The sequence below is a fragment of the Talpa europaea genome (assembly GCF_964194135.1).
Source record: "Talpa europaea genome assembly, chromosome: 1".
NCBI classification, from domain to species: Eukaryota; Metazoa; Chordata; class Mammalia; order Eulipotyphla; family Talpidae; genus Talpa; species Talpa europaea.
In genome coordinates this window covers 117,206,416-117,222,417 of record NC_140073.1, presented here as the reverse complement: position 1 = coordinate 117,222,417, position 16,002 = coordinate 117,206,416, and the positions used below count along the sequence as shown (strand labels likewise).

General features: G+C 40.2%; 1 protein-coding gene across 1 annotated transcript in view; it reads right to left on the bottom strand.

Moving 5' to 3' along the window:
* Positions 1–10,981, bottom strand: part of ITGA4 (integrin subunit alpha 4) — a gene marked incomplete at its 5' end in the record, with an annotated part of 82,180 nt that extends 71,199 nt beyond the window's left edge. The window contains 2 exons of the mRNA XM_084242177.1: positions 10,328–10,449; positions 10,785–10,981. Of these exons, the coding sequence (XP_084098303.1) occupies positions 10,328–10,449; positions 10,785–10,981 (319 nt within the window). The remainder of the gene's footprint in view (positions 1–10,327; positions 10,450–10,784) is intronic.
* Between the last annotated feature and the right edge of the window lie 5,021 nt (positions 10,982–16,002).

The window sequence follows — 16,002 nt, the reverse complement described above, 5'->3', positions numbered from 1 at the left end:
GTGAGGACAATTTAAAACTGAGAATCAGCTGGAGCCCAGAGAGCAAAGGGTTTCTGCAAGGACTATGGGGTGTGCATAAGTTATGTGTGAAGTGCTTAGCCCAGAACTTGGAAGAAAAAGCATGAAAACATTGGTTGATGTTGACACCATTATTATTATTATTTTAAGGATTAAGCTAAACATGGGATTAAGCTCCATGTATGTCATGGAACATCTCATCCATAAAATATATGTGGTACATGACTGTCAATGGGACCTTATAATACACATTAACTCATTTAATTTTCACAGTAGTAACTCTAGTTGCTATTACCAATCCCATTTTGCAAATAAGAAAATTGAGTCTCAAAGAAGTGTCTCGCACAAATCCATGGGACTGGTAAATGGGAAAGATATGAATGAAAAGTAAAAAACTTTTAGAAATCAAAGAGCTCTGTTACTTCCCACTAACTAGTACAACAGAACTCTGCAAGTATTTCAGACATATGAATAAAATACAATCAATTTCACTGCCTTTTTTCAGCTGAAAATGTATAAAATATGACTAATCTGACCAAAGATGATGCAGTCCATTTTGTGGTGGTCAAGAAAAATTTCACACTGTCCAAAACTCAACTTAGATCAGTTCCCAGTATTGTGGCATTTCCACAGAGGCAGGACCAAAGGAAAAGATCAGATTGAAAATTCTTTTTAAAATTTTCTTACAGCTTGAGTAAAACCCTGAGTGGGGAGGGGAGCCTGGGGCTTTTGGATGTGATGTCATGTTGGGTTAACTGCCAGCATCACCACCTGTGGCTTCCTCATCAGCTCAGTCATTCAATGAGCAATTTCAGTCTGACTTTCTGGCTACTAATGTAACATACACATTTACGGATCTTTCAGAAACATGTGCAAAGCTTTCAAGTTTCAGAAAAATAGTGGAAGTCTTTAGTTTCACTGAAGTCTTTAGTTTCACTAACTTCAACTTAAGTTGAAGTTCTATTCCACTGAACGATGATTCCTATATATTTCAGATTCTTCCACTCTAAATTTTCATAAATGAACCCTAAAAAGTGAATAACCATTGTTCTAGTGTATGTTCTCTACAGAGTCACTTATTGAAAATATCTATTTGTAAAAGCAATAATTATCAAATGAAATATAATTATAGAATTCCTTCTCCCTACATACATGGGAAAATGGAAAAACATGAAGGATTGAATGAAAAAAATGACAAGCTCCTAAGATTACCATGATAAGGATATGAAGGTTATGGAAAAATTATGCCTGTGCACCTAGCAGGTGTTCAATAAATGGCAGGGGCTTCAGTGCCTGCCTACCCGTGTGATGCTGATTCTGGCTTCACCAGCAGAGGGAGCTCACAGTGCTGTGAGATTTGATAGTAGCCTTCAGAAGTTCTCTGAAAGTGGCCCCTTCTTTAGTTTTTCTTTTCAAGTCTACTCTATATATCTCACTAATCTATGTACTTTTCTCATACACTTAATAACACTTAGTGGTGATGTTTCTAAAAGATAACAGTGATGTTTGTGAATTTAATAGTAATAATTTTTGAGTAATGAAAATTAAATACCCAAGTTTTGAAGATGACATGGGAATGAAAGTACTAAATTTCCAAGACCATTTCCTCCAGCTCAGCTGGTGGTAAACAAGAGTCAAAAGATCAAGTTAAACATCTCTCTTTGAGGAACCATTTTCAAAGCATTTTCTTTCAGGACAAACACTACTTAAACGTCATTCTCAGATGTCCAAATCAAAATCTGAAGAAAAAAAAAAAAGGCTAATAATCAAGTCTTATTTGAGAAACAGTTCACATAATTATAAATCTGAAAAAAGCAATTCTTTCAGTCCTCTACTTTATTTATTTTATTTGATTGTATTCAGGAAGAGTTCAGGACAGACATAAATGTTCCCAGGAAATAGTGGCAAGCTTTGGGGTTACAATTTTATTAATCTAGATTGATCCTGAATTTATCATTACACCTCTGAACTCTAGAAAACCACTGCTTTTGAGTTTGATTTTAGGTTCAGGGTCTCTCGTTCAGGGACTTGAACCCCAAACTTCTTTCATTCCTTTATAAAACCTATACAAGCTTGTTTTTGTTGTTGTTGTTTTTTAACAAAATACAGTAGAAAAAAGTACCACAACTGCCAGGTTAGGTTAATAGAGTCTAAAGAGGGAATATCATCTTACAATGATCACTGATTTATTATATATGCTTCCTATCTATCAAATATACTTTAAGTACATATAAACAAACATGAGCTCTTTTAATTTTTATTATATCTCTCCAAGGCAGATATTATTAGCATGATTTCACTGATGGGGAAGTTGAAACAAAGGGTGTGCCTAAGGTCACACCAGTAAGTGGGAAAGAAAATATTTCAAACCCACACTGTCAACCACCAGCCTAAACTACCTTACAATGCTTTGCATTAGTATTTTCCCTACCATAGTTTTTTAGTAAATCTCCTGGACTTAAGGGTTTATTTCAAAAATTACCACTACTATATGGATACCATTCTGAGTGTCTCTGAAACAAGAACAATATAAAAATGTAAACAGAAAAAACCTCCAGGGAAATCTGCTCACACTTAATGTGAGGTGGTCAAGAATGAAATTCTGTGTTTTATTTTGGAATTCACAGGATGGGGCATGGAATATGGAGGAGTAGGTGAGGAAGATAACTGTTTAAAAATATGAGTGTGGGTTCATTTCTGGGCTTTTGGGCTCTTGATACTACTCCACTGGTCATTCTTTATTCTAATATCATACTGTTTGAGTAGTACAAAGGAAAGGACAAAACAAAACTAAACAAACCTTAGAAATGAGTGCAGATTTGAGGTGACCAGAAGGAGAAGGGGCAGGAAGTGGAAGGGGAGGTGGGATTCCAATGGACTATGGTGAAGGATTATGAGGGGGTTCTGGTGGTGGTTGTGGTAACATATACCTGAAGAGGTATGAAGCTGTACCCCTAAATCATATACAGTGTTGTAAACCAGTATTACCTTAAAAATACAATTTAAAAAATAATAAAAATAAGAATGTGAGAATTAAATATCAGTCAGGGAGTCCATGGCATTGCCCCGTATGTAACAAAGTGGGTCAGACTTAACAAGTAGTCACAGATATGAGAGGATATGTCAATGTCCTACTCTAAAGAGTGGGACAAGATGTTACAGAGACAATAATCTTCAGATAAAATAATGATATTCCAATGAATACTATAAAATTTTCACAAAAATTAAAAAAAAAAACCCACAAAGATGCTATTGGGATGAGACAGCCATAGAAAGTTTTCTCAAACAGGTATATAATTCAAGAGTCCTCCTAATAAGGTGTAATCTGAAAGAACATATCTAATCTACTTCATATAATGTTTCTCCTAAGAGTTTTGACAACTAAGTCTATATTTATTATTTCTGAATCCATTCATTGTAAGTTATAGTATTTCATATAATTGATATAAAAAATATGTTCTACATTTTTAAAAAAAATTCATAGTGGTAAACTAACCATCAGAACATACACACTACATTGTTGGGCCCAGTCCCGTCACCTATAAATCACTTCCATATTCTATTTGTTGCTTCAGCTACTCTTAAAATTAAAAATTTCTGTTTTTAAGGTTGGTTAGTTACAAGCTCCTTAATTCAGGAATGGTTGTTACTGTTTAGATTGCCTTGAACTTAAGGCCGACCTCGGTCTCTTGGAATAATCCTAAAATGTACTGTAAATCCCAGAGATAGCCACACAAATCGGAAAAATGTAACTATCTGCATCATATTTATTGAGCTTTTACTCTATGTTCATCAAAAACCAGTCAGAAAATGTCTCATTATCCAAACAAATTTTTCTCCCCCCTGTATTTCTCTATATTTATTAAATTTACTTATAGTTATCTTTTTGCCTGTCTCTCCTGTCAACTAGACTGAGTTCTTTGAGGACTTTAGTTATGTTTTATTTGACTTTGTATTCCCTGTATCTAGCATAAATCATTGATAAAATGTATTTAATTCATGAAAAAGTAGTCTGTTTAAAACAGTTCTCAACACTGGCTACCATTATTTTCTCATTCCTCACTTCTCAATGCTCTGCACTCTGGTTGAACCATTACAACATGCCCTACCCACTATTTCTAATGAGCTGATTTTCACCAAATCCAATGAAACCTGCTGAGGTCTGACCTTGCTTAGCCTCTTGGTAACTTTTGATCCTGCCAAACACTCACCTCTTCTCTAAACCTCTTGTCTTTGGACTTTCATGACACATTGCCCTAATTTCCTTGCTATCTCTGTATTTTTCAGGCTCCTTCTCCCTTCCGCAGTGGTTCTCAACCACTGAATGAATGCTGGAATAATCTGGGCCCTCTGGAAAATCCTGATGCCCTACTTAGATGCGCTCTCAGAGATTTTATTAGTTTGGGATTCAATTACCAATCCTTAAATGTCCTTAAAGTTCTGCAAGAGAATCGAAGTTGTAGCCAGAGGAGAACCACTCTCTTGTTCTAGTCACTTCTCAACTGTAGGAATCTTCTGGGACCTATCCTGTGTCCTCTTCCCAAGTTAAATGTTCATGGTTTGATTACTGACTCTGTTAGTCACTCTGAACTCTGAACTGCCAGCACAGACTGCCCTTCTGCCCACCAGATCCATAATCTACTTGGCTACTAGATTTGTATTTCGTTGTCTCACAGAGCTGCATCAACATCCATCCAACAGCCCAAGTCAGAATCTTGGGTAACATCTTTGAAACCTCTTTCATCTCTCTCATTCAGTAATTACCATGTCCTCCTGAATCCATCTTCTAAACAACTGTAGCATCTGTTTTTCTCCATTTCTGCTGCTACTGTGTTAGTACAAGTACTTATCTCATGTAACCCACATTACCGCATCTTCCTTTAACTGCATCACTACCTTTAGTCTTGACTCATTTAGTCCAAAGCAACCAAGTGATCATGTCCCCTTCCTCCCTAGACACTGCTTTAAATACCTTAGGATAAATTCATATTCTCGAAAAGAGCTCACCAAGTTGTACCAAAAATAATCCCTGCCTATCTTTCCAACTTACCATCCACTTCACATTCTACAGTACAATTGTATGTATTTCTTTTAAAGATGTCAGGCTCTCAAAGGCCTCAGAGTTTCACGTACACTGCTTGCTCTGTCTGGTACCCTCTCCCATACCCTCTTCCTCCAATTAACTCTTGAGTGTTAAGTTCCTCATCTGAACAGCAATTCCTTAGGAATACATCACCTCATTCTCCCAACTAGATCAGATCTTCACATCATGCTTTCCTACATCACTCTAACCTTACACTGTAAACCCCTTGCAGCAAGGGGCCTGTTTCTTTTGTATGTCCAAGTTCCAGCCCTTCAGCATCCCTCAGTAAGTGTCTGAATCAATAAAAGACCCACACTTACAAAGGATTACCATATGTGGTTCCAGAACTGTTGCCAAGGGGGGATATTTTCCAGTCATTAGGAATATCATTCAGTGACTGAGTAAACTAAAGGCAAAAAATAAAAATGTATGCAGAAAACCTCATCTCCCAAATTAGGTGGCGATCATTCTTTTAGAGACAGAGTTTGGGACACTGCTGGGAATCAGGGAACTTACAATTCTCTTAACATAATGGTTCATTAATGAAGCACCCTGTCTTGAGATTTTTCTGCCTAATTAGCATAACACCCAGTTTCCAGAGTTTTCAAAGTGACCAGTCTGTATTAATCTCAGCTTCATAAGCTATAATCAGAGCATTGCCAGTGAAAAAGGAAAGTTGTCAAGAACATATTTGAAGTTTCAACAGTGAATGTTTGCCTTTTAGCGTTAAGCTAATAATTCTTGAGAATGAGGCAGAAGTGAGAGTGAGATATCATTAGCTTAATGATGCAATGCTAATTAATTAACTTCACCTCTTCCAAATAGGTTATATAATATGAACCAAGAGACTAGTTAAGGCAATAAAATTTCCAGAAAGAAATCTGAAGGGAAATAATGATGACTAACTTGTGATGGACCATTTTTGTTTCCAGCAAGAAAAAAAAGAGGTGCAAGAGGAAGCTCAAAGGTTCACTAACTATGTAACACTTGGTCTTGGAAGAAAAGGAAAAGTCCTCTTCACTTAATCATAGGTACTGGAAAAGTACTTGCTAAAAACTTAATGCTATTTTTAAGCAAGGAAGTTATATTTCTTTAGAACAATGCTGGCCAATAGAAATATAATACAAGACATATATGAAATCTTTAATGTTATAGTTGTCTATTTAGTAAAAAAAACTGAAATTTTAGCATTGTAGTTTATTTAACCTAACACATCTCAAATATCATTTACATATGTAGTCAATATTAATTTTTAAATATCAATTTCAATGTCATCAGTATCTAAAAAATTGAGGGATTTCTGGGCACTAAGTTTGAAATTTAATATGTAATTTACATCTCAGAGCCTCTCAAAGCAATCTAGCTACATTTCATATGCTCAATAGTCACAAGTGGCTATTAGCTGTGTAACTATGTAACTTCAGACTCTATTACCCAGATGAATGTGAATCAACTCCAATCTAATGAAAAAAACTGGAATACCCTGAATGACCAAATAAAGGGAAACTTTTTGGTATACTTTCACAATCATTTTATATATTTTATTCCAATTTTTTGAATATAGGCAATTCATGGACAGACTATGATTAACTATATTAACTATATTAATAAAGTCATTATTTATGATGCCTTAATTTAGCAATCATCTGTGATCAGTTTCCTTTTTAAAAATCTTAGCGAGGATGCAGAGAGCTAGAGTGTGAAAGAAACTGAATGAATGGAAATCACTGTGGCCTCCCAAGAGGAGAAGCCTTCCTAAGTGAATGTGCACTCAGACCCTTCTGATGGGGAGACTGCCTTCTTTGGTTAACAGAGGGAGTGTCAAGGAAATGAGATGAGAAAGAGTGCTCAGGCAGGCACAGATGTAAAGGAAGCTTATTCGGTCGTGTGCAGGAAGAAAAACACCTCTCATATACTCAATTCACTTCACTAAAAAGGGTATCTCACTTTTGACAGCCACGCCCTGAACATTTAATATAAAAGGGCATTTGTTGCTCACTTTGATTAAGGCTACAATGAATATACCTACATCATAACATTATCCACAGGATAGGCACAATGATCTCTTTTGAGGGGACATATTTAACTGATTCAAACTTTGGGTTGAAATGCTGAAACCAAAAGACTGGTCCAAGTGGAGATGGTCCCATTTTTAAGAGCTCTTGCACCTTCCACTCCTGACAGTGAGTTAAGGTATTCCCCATGAACTAAAACAACTTATTTACTAAGCTCAATCTTTTAGTTGCTGTTACTGAGGTGACAATGATTTACAATGCTGTGTATGATCTGAAAGTACAGTATTACAGCCTTCAGGTATATCTCATCACACCAAAGCCACCACCAATGCAGCAATAGTCTTCCACCATCACTCAATCTTTAGTTATTATACTGCTCTTTAATGAGAGTAACAAAATATTTTCATTACGTTCTATTTTGGTTTATACATTTAACTTTTGATTTAGTTTATTATCCTAGTTATTAACTTTAAGCTGCTTAATTAACATACAGATATAAAGTTGAAAATAAGAGAAAGGAAGAAATAAACTATTTTTTAATGTCTGGTAGGCATTTTCCATATATTAAAGTTGCTCAACGTTTGAGACACGATAACTAAAGCCGTCATATATAAAAGGCTGTATGTGTATGTATGTGTAAATATTTTTTCTTAACACTTCTCCATAAAGACTAGTAAAATCTACAAACCTGAGTATCATTAAATAATCTTTGCTTACAAATTTATTGTTTTCAGTATTTCCTTTCCAGATTTTATAAATAATCCCTTATTTTACAGTTTTATCTCTGAGTTTGTTCTATATAGAAAAACATAGTATTTATATACATATATAAATTATATATGATTACTATATATATGGAAGAGGAAATACAATATTTAAGGGAAATAATTTCAGGCAAACTTTTGAAAGGTACTATGCTGTTAATATTTCAATCAGTGGATTGACTAGAAAACTTGTCTTCCTTTCTGTTTTTCATCTCAGTAAATGCTCCTTTTGTTGGCCAAGAATTTAAAAATATTTTTGATTGTCATTTCTCACTGGTGTTCTTATTCACCCATCAGGTTGATAACAATTAGCTTTCATTTTGCTTTTATTCATTTATATATCCACTGAATCTTGCCATAATTCACACTTGTTGCATATCTACTATATTCTTATTTCTCTGAAGATATGTCTGTAGTTGGTCCCTATGCTCTACATGCAAAAGAATTGTGTTTTTCCTTCAATTTCAACATATATTATCATCATAACTTTTATATAATGACATGAACTTTGTAGTTAAACACAGACATATAGAAATAAATTCAATTTCCTTCCAGATAGGAAGTAAGTGCTAAATATCAGTAGTTACAATGTCAGAGATCAACAGACAGTAACAGGACAATACAAATGAAATTTTTGTCTCTTGAGACCTTGTCAAAATCCTCTGGCAGATCAAGATTGTCTGCTCCATTCTCTAATATTTACTCTACAACTCTCTCAAGCAATGAAAAATATGCTTTGCAGAATTATTCTAAAGGGATATAGGTCTGTTCATGCTTTTGTAGTCTCCCTTTTGTAGTGTTATGCTTTTGTAGTCTCCCTTTTGGGGTGGAAAGAAGACCCTTAAGAGAGGCTGGGCTTATTCTACATGCTACCAACAGTGCCTAGACATTTATAGATGCTCTCTGGGTTAGAAATTAAAAAAAAAAAATCCATTATGTGCACAGCCTATTTGAATTCATTTTAAATGAACAAAACCAGGGCCTCCCCGGTGGCGCAGTGGTTGAGCGCTGGGTTGTGAAGCTGCCCGCGGCCTCTGCGGCGCCGGTTCGATCCCCGGCTGCTCCCCGGCCACCGGAGGAGGGTGGCCACCGGAGGAGGGTCCCACATGGTGCGCAGACCTCTCCTGCCGCCCGCTGCTCCCCTCAGCAGTGTACTTCGGTCCTTCTGCCTGTTCTGCTCCCTGCTCTGGCTCTGGTGAATTCTCTCACCCTCCCGCGCTTCTGACTGTACCCAGTGCATGTATAAAACAAACAAACAAACAAACTAAATAAATAAAGCATGCCTCTATAAAAATAAATAAATAAATAAATAAATAAATGAACAAAACCAGCTTCCCTGTGAGAAAAAAGCAAAGACTATTATTAAAAGAAAAAGGAGTTAAATATGCAATAACTAACTTATCCCAAAAGTCCATTGACAGCTAAGATAAATATGGAAAAGCAGCAACTGTGACCTTACATTCACCATTCACAGCTGACTCATCAGCGCAGCCAACAACATATTAAACTTTTCATTTAATTACCTTTGCATTGGGGATGCACACAGGAAAGGAAAGGGCTTGGACTTTGGAGCCAAGCAGAGTGGACTTTGACTTGAGGTCTCATCTTCCACTCACTAGCTAAGCAATATTAGAAAAGGTTCTTGCAACTCTCTGAGTCACAGAATCCTCATGTGTGAAGTCAATGTCAACCATGACCCAAAGATGCTTTCAGGGGAAAAAAAAGTTAAGCAATATATATACAGCAGTGCCTAACAGTGTTGGGAGCAAGAGGAGTCACATTAATATTAGTTCCCCTTTCTCCACCCATGTATCTGTGCAAAACAAAATTACTTTTGGCTTTGAAATAAGAACTTTCCGCCTCCTCCACCAGAACACATTTCTCAATTTGCCACAAATCTGAGACATCACAAAACGACTACATATGGAGGGGTCCCTTTAACACCAGAGTAGTGTCTGAAAAGGAAAATTAATATTAAAATGTTAAACTTCATCGTCATTATTTTTAAAAATGGAGATACCGCTTTTTTCTTTTGTGTCTTTTACATTTTACAGTCAAAATAAAACCATATAACTTTTTTTAGAAAGTCCTCAGGCTAACTGACAGGATATGGGATCAATTCCAACTTCTATTCTCCTATTCTTTAGCCAAGTTGATAGGTCAAAGATGTAAATAAAATTCTTCTGTCCAGTCTGAGCAGGATCCTGTCGGTGATGTGCTGAGACTTCAAAATGTGTTTTACACATAAAGGGAGAGAGGGAAAGCTGAAGAGAAGGAATCATAAGAAACTTTCCTCTACCTAATTTTGTCAGAGTTCTGCAATCACTGTCATAAGCAAAAGGAAAAGAAACACTGACAGAAAAAAGTGATCCGTGCTCCCGTGGGGTCCACAAATGAAAGGGGTAGGGTGGAGGGGTCACTAGTTCCCTGTCCCAGAACCAACTTACCCAGCTGGAGCTGTTCGCAGGTCTGATTTGGATTCTTTCCGATCCCGCATCTGTAAATCGCCCCTGGATTGACTACTGAAGCGTTGGCGAGCCAGTTGGCCTTGGGTGCCCCCACAATGAGCCTGAAGTGAGAAATGTGCACAAGCACACATATCACACAGATGTGAGCTGTGCTGCCCACTGAACTCCTGATCTAAGCAAACAGCTGGCGAGGGGGGCTCCCCCTCCTACATGAACCTCCGTGCGCATCCAACCTGGCACCCCCAACTCAAAAGGCCCTCTGGGCGCTGCCACTCCAACATAACTCAGTTTCCTGCACCAGTCGGCTGGCCGGGGCAGCGTTTCCCAACAGCCTCCCCCCACTAGGGGAGAAAGTTTGAAGCCGGCAGGGAATCCCTGAGGCGCCTTTCACCACTGACTCTGAGAAGCCGAGAGCTTGGGGTCGGATTCCACTCACCAGCGGTTTGCCCCGTGGCTGTGCAGAACCACCGAGTAACCGAACAGGGTGTTGGGGGGGCCCTGGAAGAGCAGCGGGCTCATGGTGTCCACGTTGTAGGGGTGCCCAGTGGGGAACCCCAGGCACAACAGCAGCAGCACCGCCTCCCGGACCATGGCCCCTTGGGGGCCCAGCCTGCTCCTCGCTTCCCCAGCCATGTGCTCTCGGAAGGGAACATTCAATCCCAAAAAGCCACCGTCCCAAAGTCACGCGGGCGGGAGGAGACGGCCAGGGGAAGAGAGCCCCAAGAGAAGAGGTGCCGCAGCGTGTCCAGCGCCTGGCGGGAGGGAGGGAGGGAGGGAGGGAGAGAGAGGGTGGGAGGAGGGACCCGCGGAGGGGAGGGGAAGTTGGTGGCCGCCCTGCAGGCGGAGCGAATGGGGCTGAGAGCCGCTAGGCACCCCCACCCCCCCCCCACCTCCCCGCAGGGCCCCACAACCGGTTTCTGCAGACTCGAGGTACCAGCTTTCGCAGGGGTTCTGAGCTTGGGTTGTTGGGTGGGGTCCCGGGGCGTGGTGCGGAGGTGCAGGGCAGTCTCCCCGCTGAAGTGGCTGTAGGGGGCGCTGGGGGACCTCAGCAGCACTGGACACGCGGTTGGGTCTGGGTGTCCCAACAGAGGCGCGGATGACTCTGGGCTTCCTGAGCTTTGCAAGGGTGGATCAGGAAGCGGCACAGGGCTTTGCCTTTTACCCGTGGTTGGGGCCTGATTATGAGGCGGCATGGTCCCAACTTAAGCCACATGCACCCCACTATGAGTGCAGAAGCTCACCAGCTTACTATGACCCAAAGATCAGCCACAAACCCAGGGATGGGAATCATAAACCGGGATGGAGGCCAGGAGCCTCCCAGATCTGTCCTTGATAGTTAAGCAGTGTGTCTGATTTGGGTGGTGGGGGGGGGGGGGGCTAAGTAACCACTCAGGAAATTAATCAGAGGGCTACAAATTTAAAGTAAACTAAAAGAACTCACTGAAGGTGTTGGGGGAACCTTCCTGTGATAATGGCTATTCACTTCAGGTCTCCTGTACCCATCTATGCCCACTTCCTTCCGCCCCACACTTCCTCTTAGCTCCTAACTGCTGCAGAGTGCCCTGGGCTGAATGGCACGAGGTTAAACTGTTGCTGAGTAGAACAGCGAGGTTGGGTTAAGAAAGCACTAGGACTTGCCTCACTACAAGGGATCCCCTGGTTCTTGATAGTGCCGGTTTGCATACATCCACCCAGTTGCCACAGGATACACCTGTCCTCAGACCTGATTCAGAGTGAGCTCAAGACATAGATGCACATTTGAAAATGTGCTACAGACACACAGCCCACCCAGTACAACTGAACTGGGTGATGATTCTCACCTTAATGCATCTTAATGCCCCAGGTTTCTTTCCAGAGCAACTAGAGAGACAGTTGTGGATGATTAGGGCACAGGCGATCCGGCTGACATTTGCAGGAGATGCAGGTCCAGTTATTAACTATTGCTATGTGAAAAAATAAAAGAATGAGAAAGGATTTAAAAAAGGGGAGTGTATTAAGGCCATGCTTAAACAGCACAACTTTAGCTGTAAAAACAGACAAATAATTAAAATGTGTTTCTTCATTCAGCATATTCTTTGAGCTAGCCCTGTGGTAGGTCCATAGGACACAGCTGCAGGAGGTGGTTTTAGGAAAACTTTTCAGCCAAGTGATAAGGAGACAAACTTTTCCTAACTAGAAAAAGTTCTTTATGTTTTGGGGGCACTTAATGAGAGGTGCTGGAGAAAGAGGAGTGAGTTAGTGTAGGGGGCAGGACTGGACCACAGTGCAGGTTTTCTGATCCCATGCAGACCAGGTAAAGGAGGAGTCAGAGTCCTCAGTGGTTTTGCAGGTCTTTTATTTGGGGTTCACCAGGCATATGGCAGGCAGGGGTGCTGGCTGGGGGGCTGGGAGGCTGGCAGGCCTCCAAGCCCCCAGCAAGTCTTCATTCTATCTGGGCTCTCTGGAGTTGGTTCTGCTGCTTCTCGGCTTCTCTTTCGGCTTCGGCTTCTACTTCTGCTGCTGCTGGTGCTGCTGCTGTCCGCCCGTGACGCCACCCTTAAAAAGCACAGTCTTAGCTCAGCTGAATCCCATCTACCTATGCCCACACCCTATTCCAGGTGCCCGCCATCAGGCATGCATTCAGGACAAGGATCCATCATCTATCCTGATGGCGGAAGGGCAGAAAAGCCTGATATTTTCTTTACCCTACAGTAAGGTTAAGCAGCTTGGGAGGAAAAATGAGGGACAATGCCAGACTCCAAGGTGAAGAGGGAAGCAGGGACACCTGTGATCCTCCTAGCAAGGTTAGGATGTTTCATTCCCTGACAGGAAGCTGTTGATAGGTTTTTCTGAGTAAGCTGAGAATTTCACAAGAGTGAAGAAAAGACTGAATACTAAAACCTAACTTGGGCAGCTCTCTAATGAGAAAAGAGATGATGGAAGGAGCAGAAGTAATAGCGGAAACATGGATTCAAAAGATAGAATCCAACAGAACTTGGTGATAGTGCTGGTAAATATGCATGTGGGGTTGGGATGACAGAATGATGAGCAAATTCTGAGTTTGGGGGTCAGGGTATGTGGTGTTAATGCACAGAGAAAAAAACATGGTGGAGGAAAGAGGTTATGCATGTGTGTGTACCAGGAATGCACACGTGAGGGCACAGGTGAATTAAGTTTAGATGTGAAGTCTGAGATGTTTATGGGATGTTAGAGTAATCTAGCCAAACCCAGATGATAATTTTTACTCTTTTGCCAACACATAAGAGGAATACTAACCCTCTCTTATTATTTACAATAAATGGTATGTGATAATCTATTTTAAAATGAAATGGTTACCCAAAAAAGTAGCTATTAAGGCCCATGGTGAATAGTTCTTGTTTCTGTTTTCACAATGAGAGTGTATTTATTTCTAAGTAGATAGATCTATGTGCTAATTCCCACCCAGTTCTACAACTAGAATATAATGTCATCATTCTGAAATAAGTGCTCTCTCTAGTTTGCAGCCACATTATTCCCAGTTGAGAGCCAGGAAGCAAGTATAGCAGGTCTTCAAATAACACCCCTTCATTCAAAGCCTTTTCATTATAATGTTGATAAGGGGAAAAAAAATCCCTGCTGATGTTGAACAAAGGGATGTTATTTAAGGATATGCTTTCATTATTTCATTTTTCTTAAAGCTGCAATTTCTAGCAAGTAAGGACTTAAAGGCATGTCCACACTGTCTGGACTGTATATCAAAGGCATGTCAGAACCACTGATAAGAACCCCTATATCTTTCTTCCCTCCTTTCACCAAAATCTTATAAATGGAATCCATGCTTTTCATAACATAATTAAGATGAGTAGTGGGCAGTAAGGTGTTTGATGGCACAGGACCTTATTTCTATGGTTAGGGTTAATTCATCTTTCCAGAAACAGCCACCCTTCACTACCTCACAGTTATGTTATTCCTGAGTTTCCTTCCTCAAAGACTTAGAGAATACTTTGCTTTCCTAAGTCAGCAATTACTGCTATCTCTTTAATCAATGATCTTGAAGGCAAGTGTGGGGAGGGGGGAAGGGAGACAAAAGGGAGAAGAGGAAGACTTTTAAAAGCCATTCATTCCTATCCCTTATCCTCAGCTGAACTTAAATATTCAGTTATTCAATTGTGTCATTTTATTAATATGCATCAAGTGGCCCCTGTGTGTCAGGAGCTGCACAGAAGACTGAAGACTGAAATAAAACTAGAAGAAAATATAGGTGCTATCTAACCTTAGTAAAAACTCCTCCCCAGTGGAGAGGATTCTGATATGGGCTCACCCAACTTCTCAACTGTTATCAAAAATGAGCACTCTTTTTTGCAGACCTCTCCACTCATGAACTGCCTGTTTAAAGGACCCCACCCATCCCCCTTCAACCTGGCCACTCTGAGTCTCCTCTACGGGCACCCTCCCCACACCCCCCTCAAAAGTGTTGCAAAGATCCCAGGCTCCATTCTGGGGCCCCTCCCCTTCTCCCTCTTTAGGAAATCTAAGCCAATTCTTATACCTATTAAGTACCACCACTAAACACCACTGAGTCCCCAATCCATGCCTACAACCTGGACCTCTTTTTGGAGCTCTGGGTTCATATGTTTTATTGCCTCTTCTGATGTCTCTGCTTGGCTGTCTAATGAGTGTGGGATACACAGTGTATTTACAGCCAAGTGCTGGTTTTCTCTCCCTCCATATAAATGTATTCTTCTATCCAACTTCTTCTTTTCAGAAAATAGCATTCAGTAAAACCAGCTGTCTGGGCCAGAAACTTGGAAAGTGATCCTTGATTCCTCCATCTCTATATTTCCCACATTTAATCCATTGATCACTGAATTACACCAATTCATCCTTTAAAATACACTTCAAGCTCATCTATTTGTCTTCTTCCACCTGCTACTACCCTCATGGACAATCTCATCTGGGCTGTTCTGAGATCCACTACCTCATGTCCTTGCCCACCACCTCCCCCAAGCCCTGAATTCTCTACACAGAAAGTGAAATAAGATTTTTAAGTTCTAAATCACCATATGCATGGCATTCCCTTGCTTAAATAATTTAAATAGCTTCTCATTGCTCTTCTATTATAAATCACACTTAACTTGGCCTATATCAGAACCCACTGATCTGACCTCTAACAACTTTGCAGCTTCCAATATGGCCTGCCTCCACCCATCACTTCACTTTTTGCTTTAATCCCATCAGCCTTCCTTAAGTACCTCAAGGTTTTTCCACTCTTGGAGCCTTTGTCCATCTGGTTCCTATGCCTGGACACACACTCTCACTTATCACATGATTCTGCATTTTACAATTTTAGCCTAACAGTATCCTCCTCACAGGGGATACTCCTGTTCATCCACTTAAAATAGGTTACCATATTGTTTGGTTATAGACAACCCTGTTCATTCTTTTCATAGCTCTTTAATTTACATTCACAAATTTGTTTACTTTTCAAGTAACTTCTCTACAATATGCAAGGGGACACACACATTGTGTTGTTACTGCTGCTCACCACTAAGTTTCCAGCACCTGAAATGCTGTCATGCAAACAGCAGGTGCTCAGTAAGTACTTTCTGAACTGAGAGTAATCTGTGTGTTCATAAGTTCATTTTCATCTATTATATGCAAAACAATGTGTTGGATCCTTTAGCAGATGCAAAGAT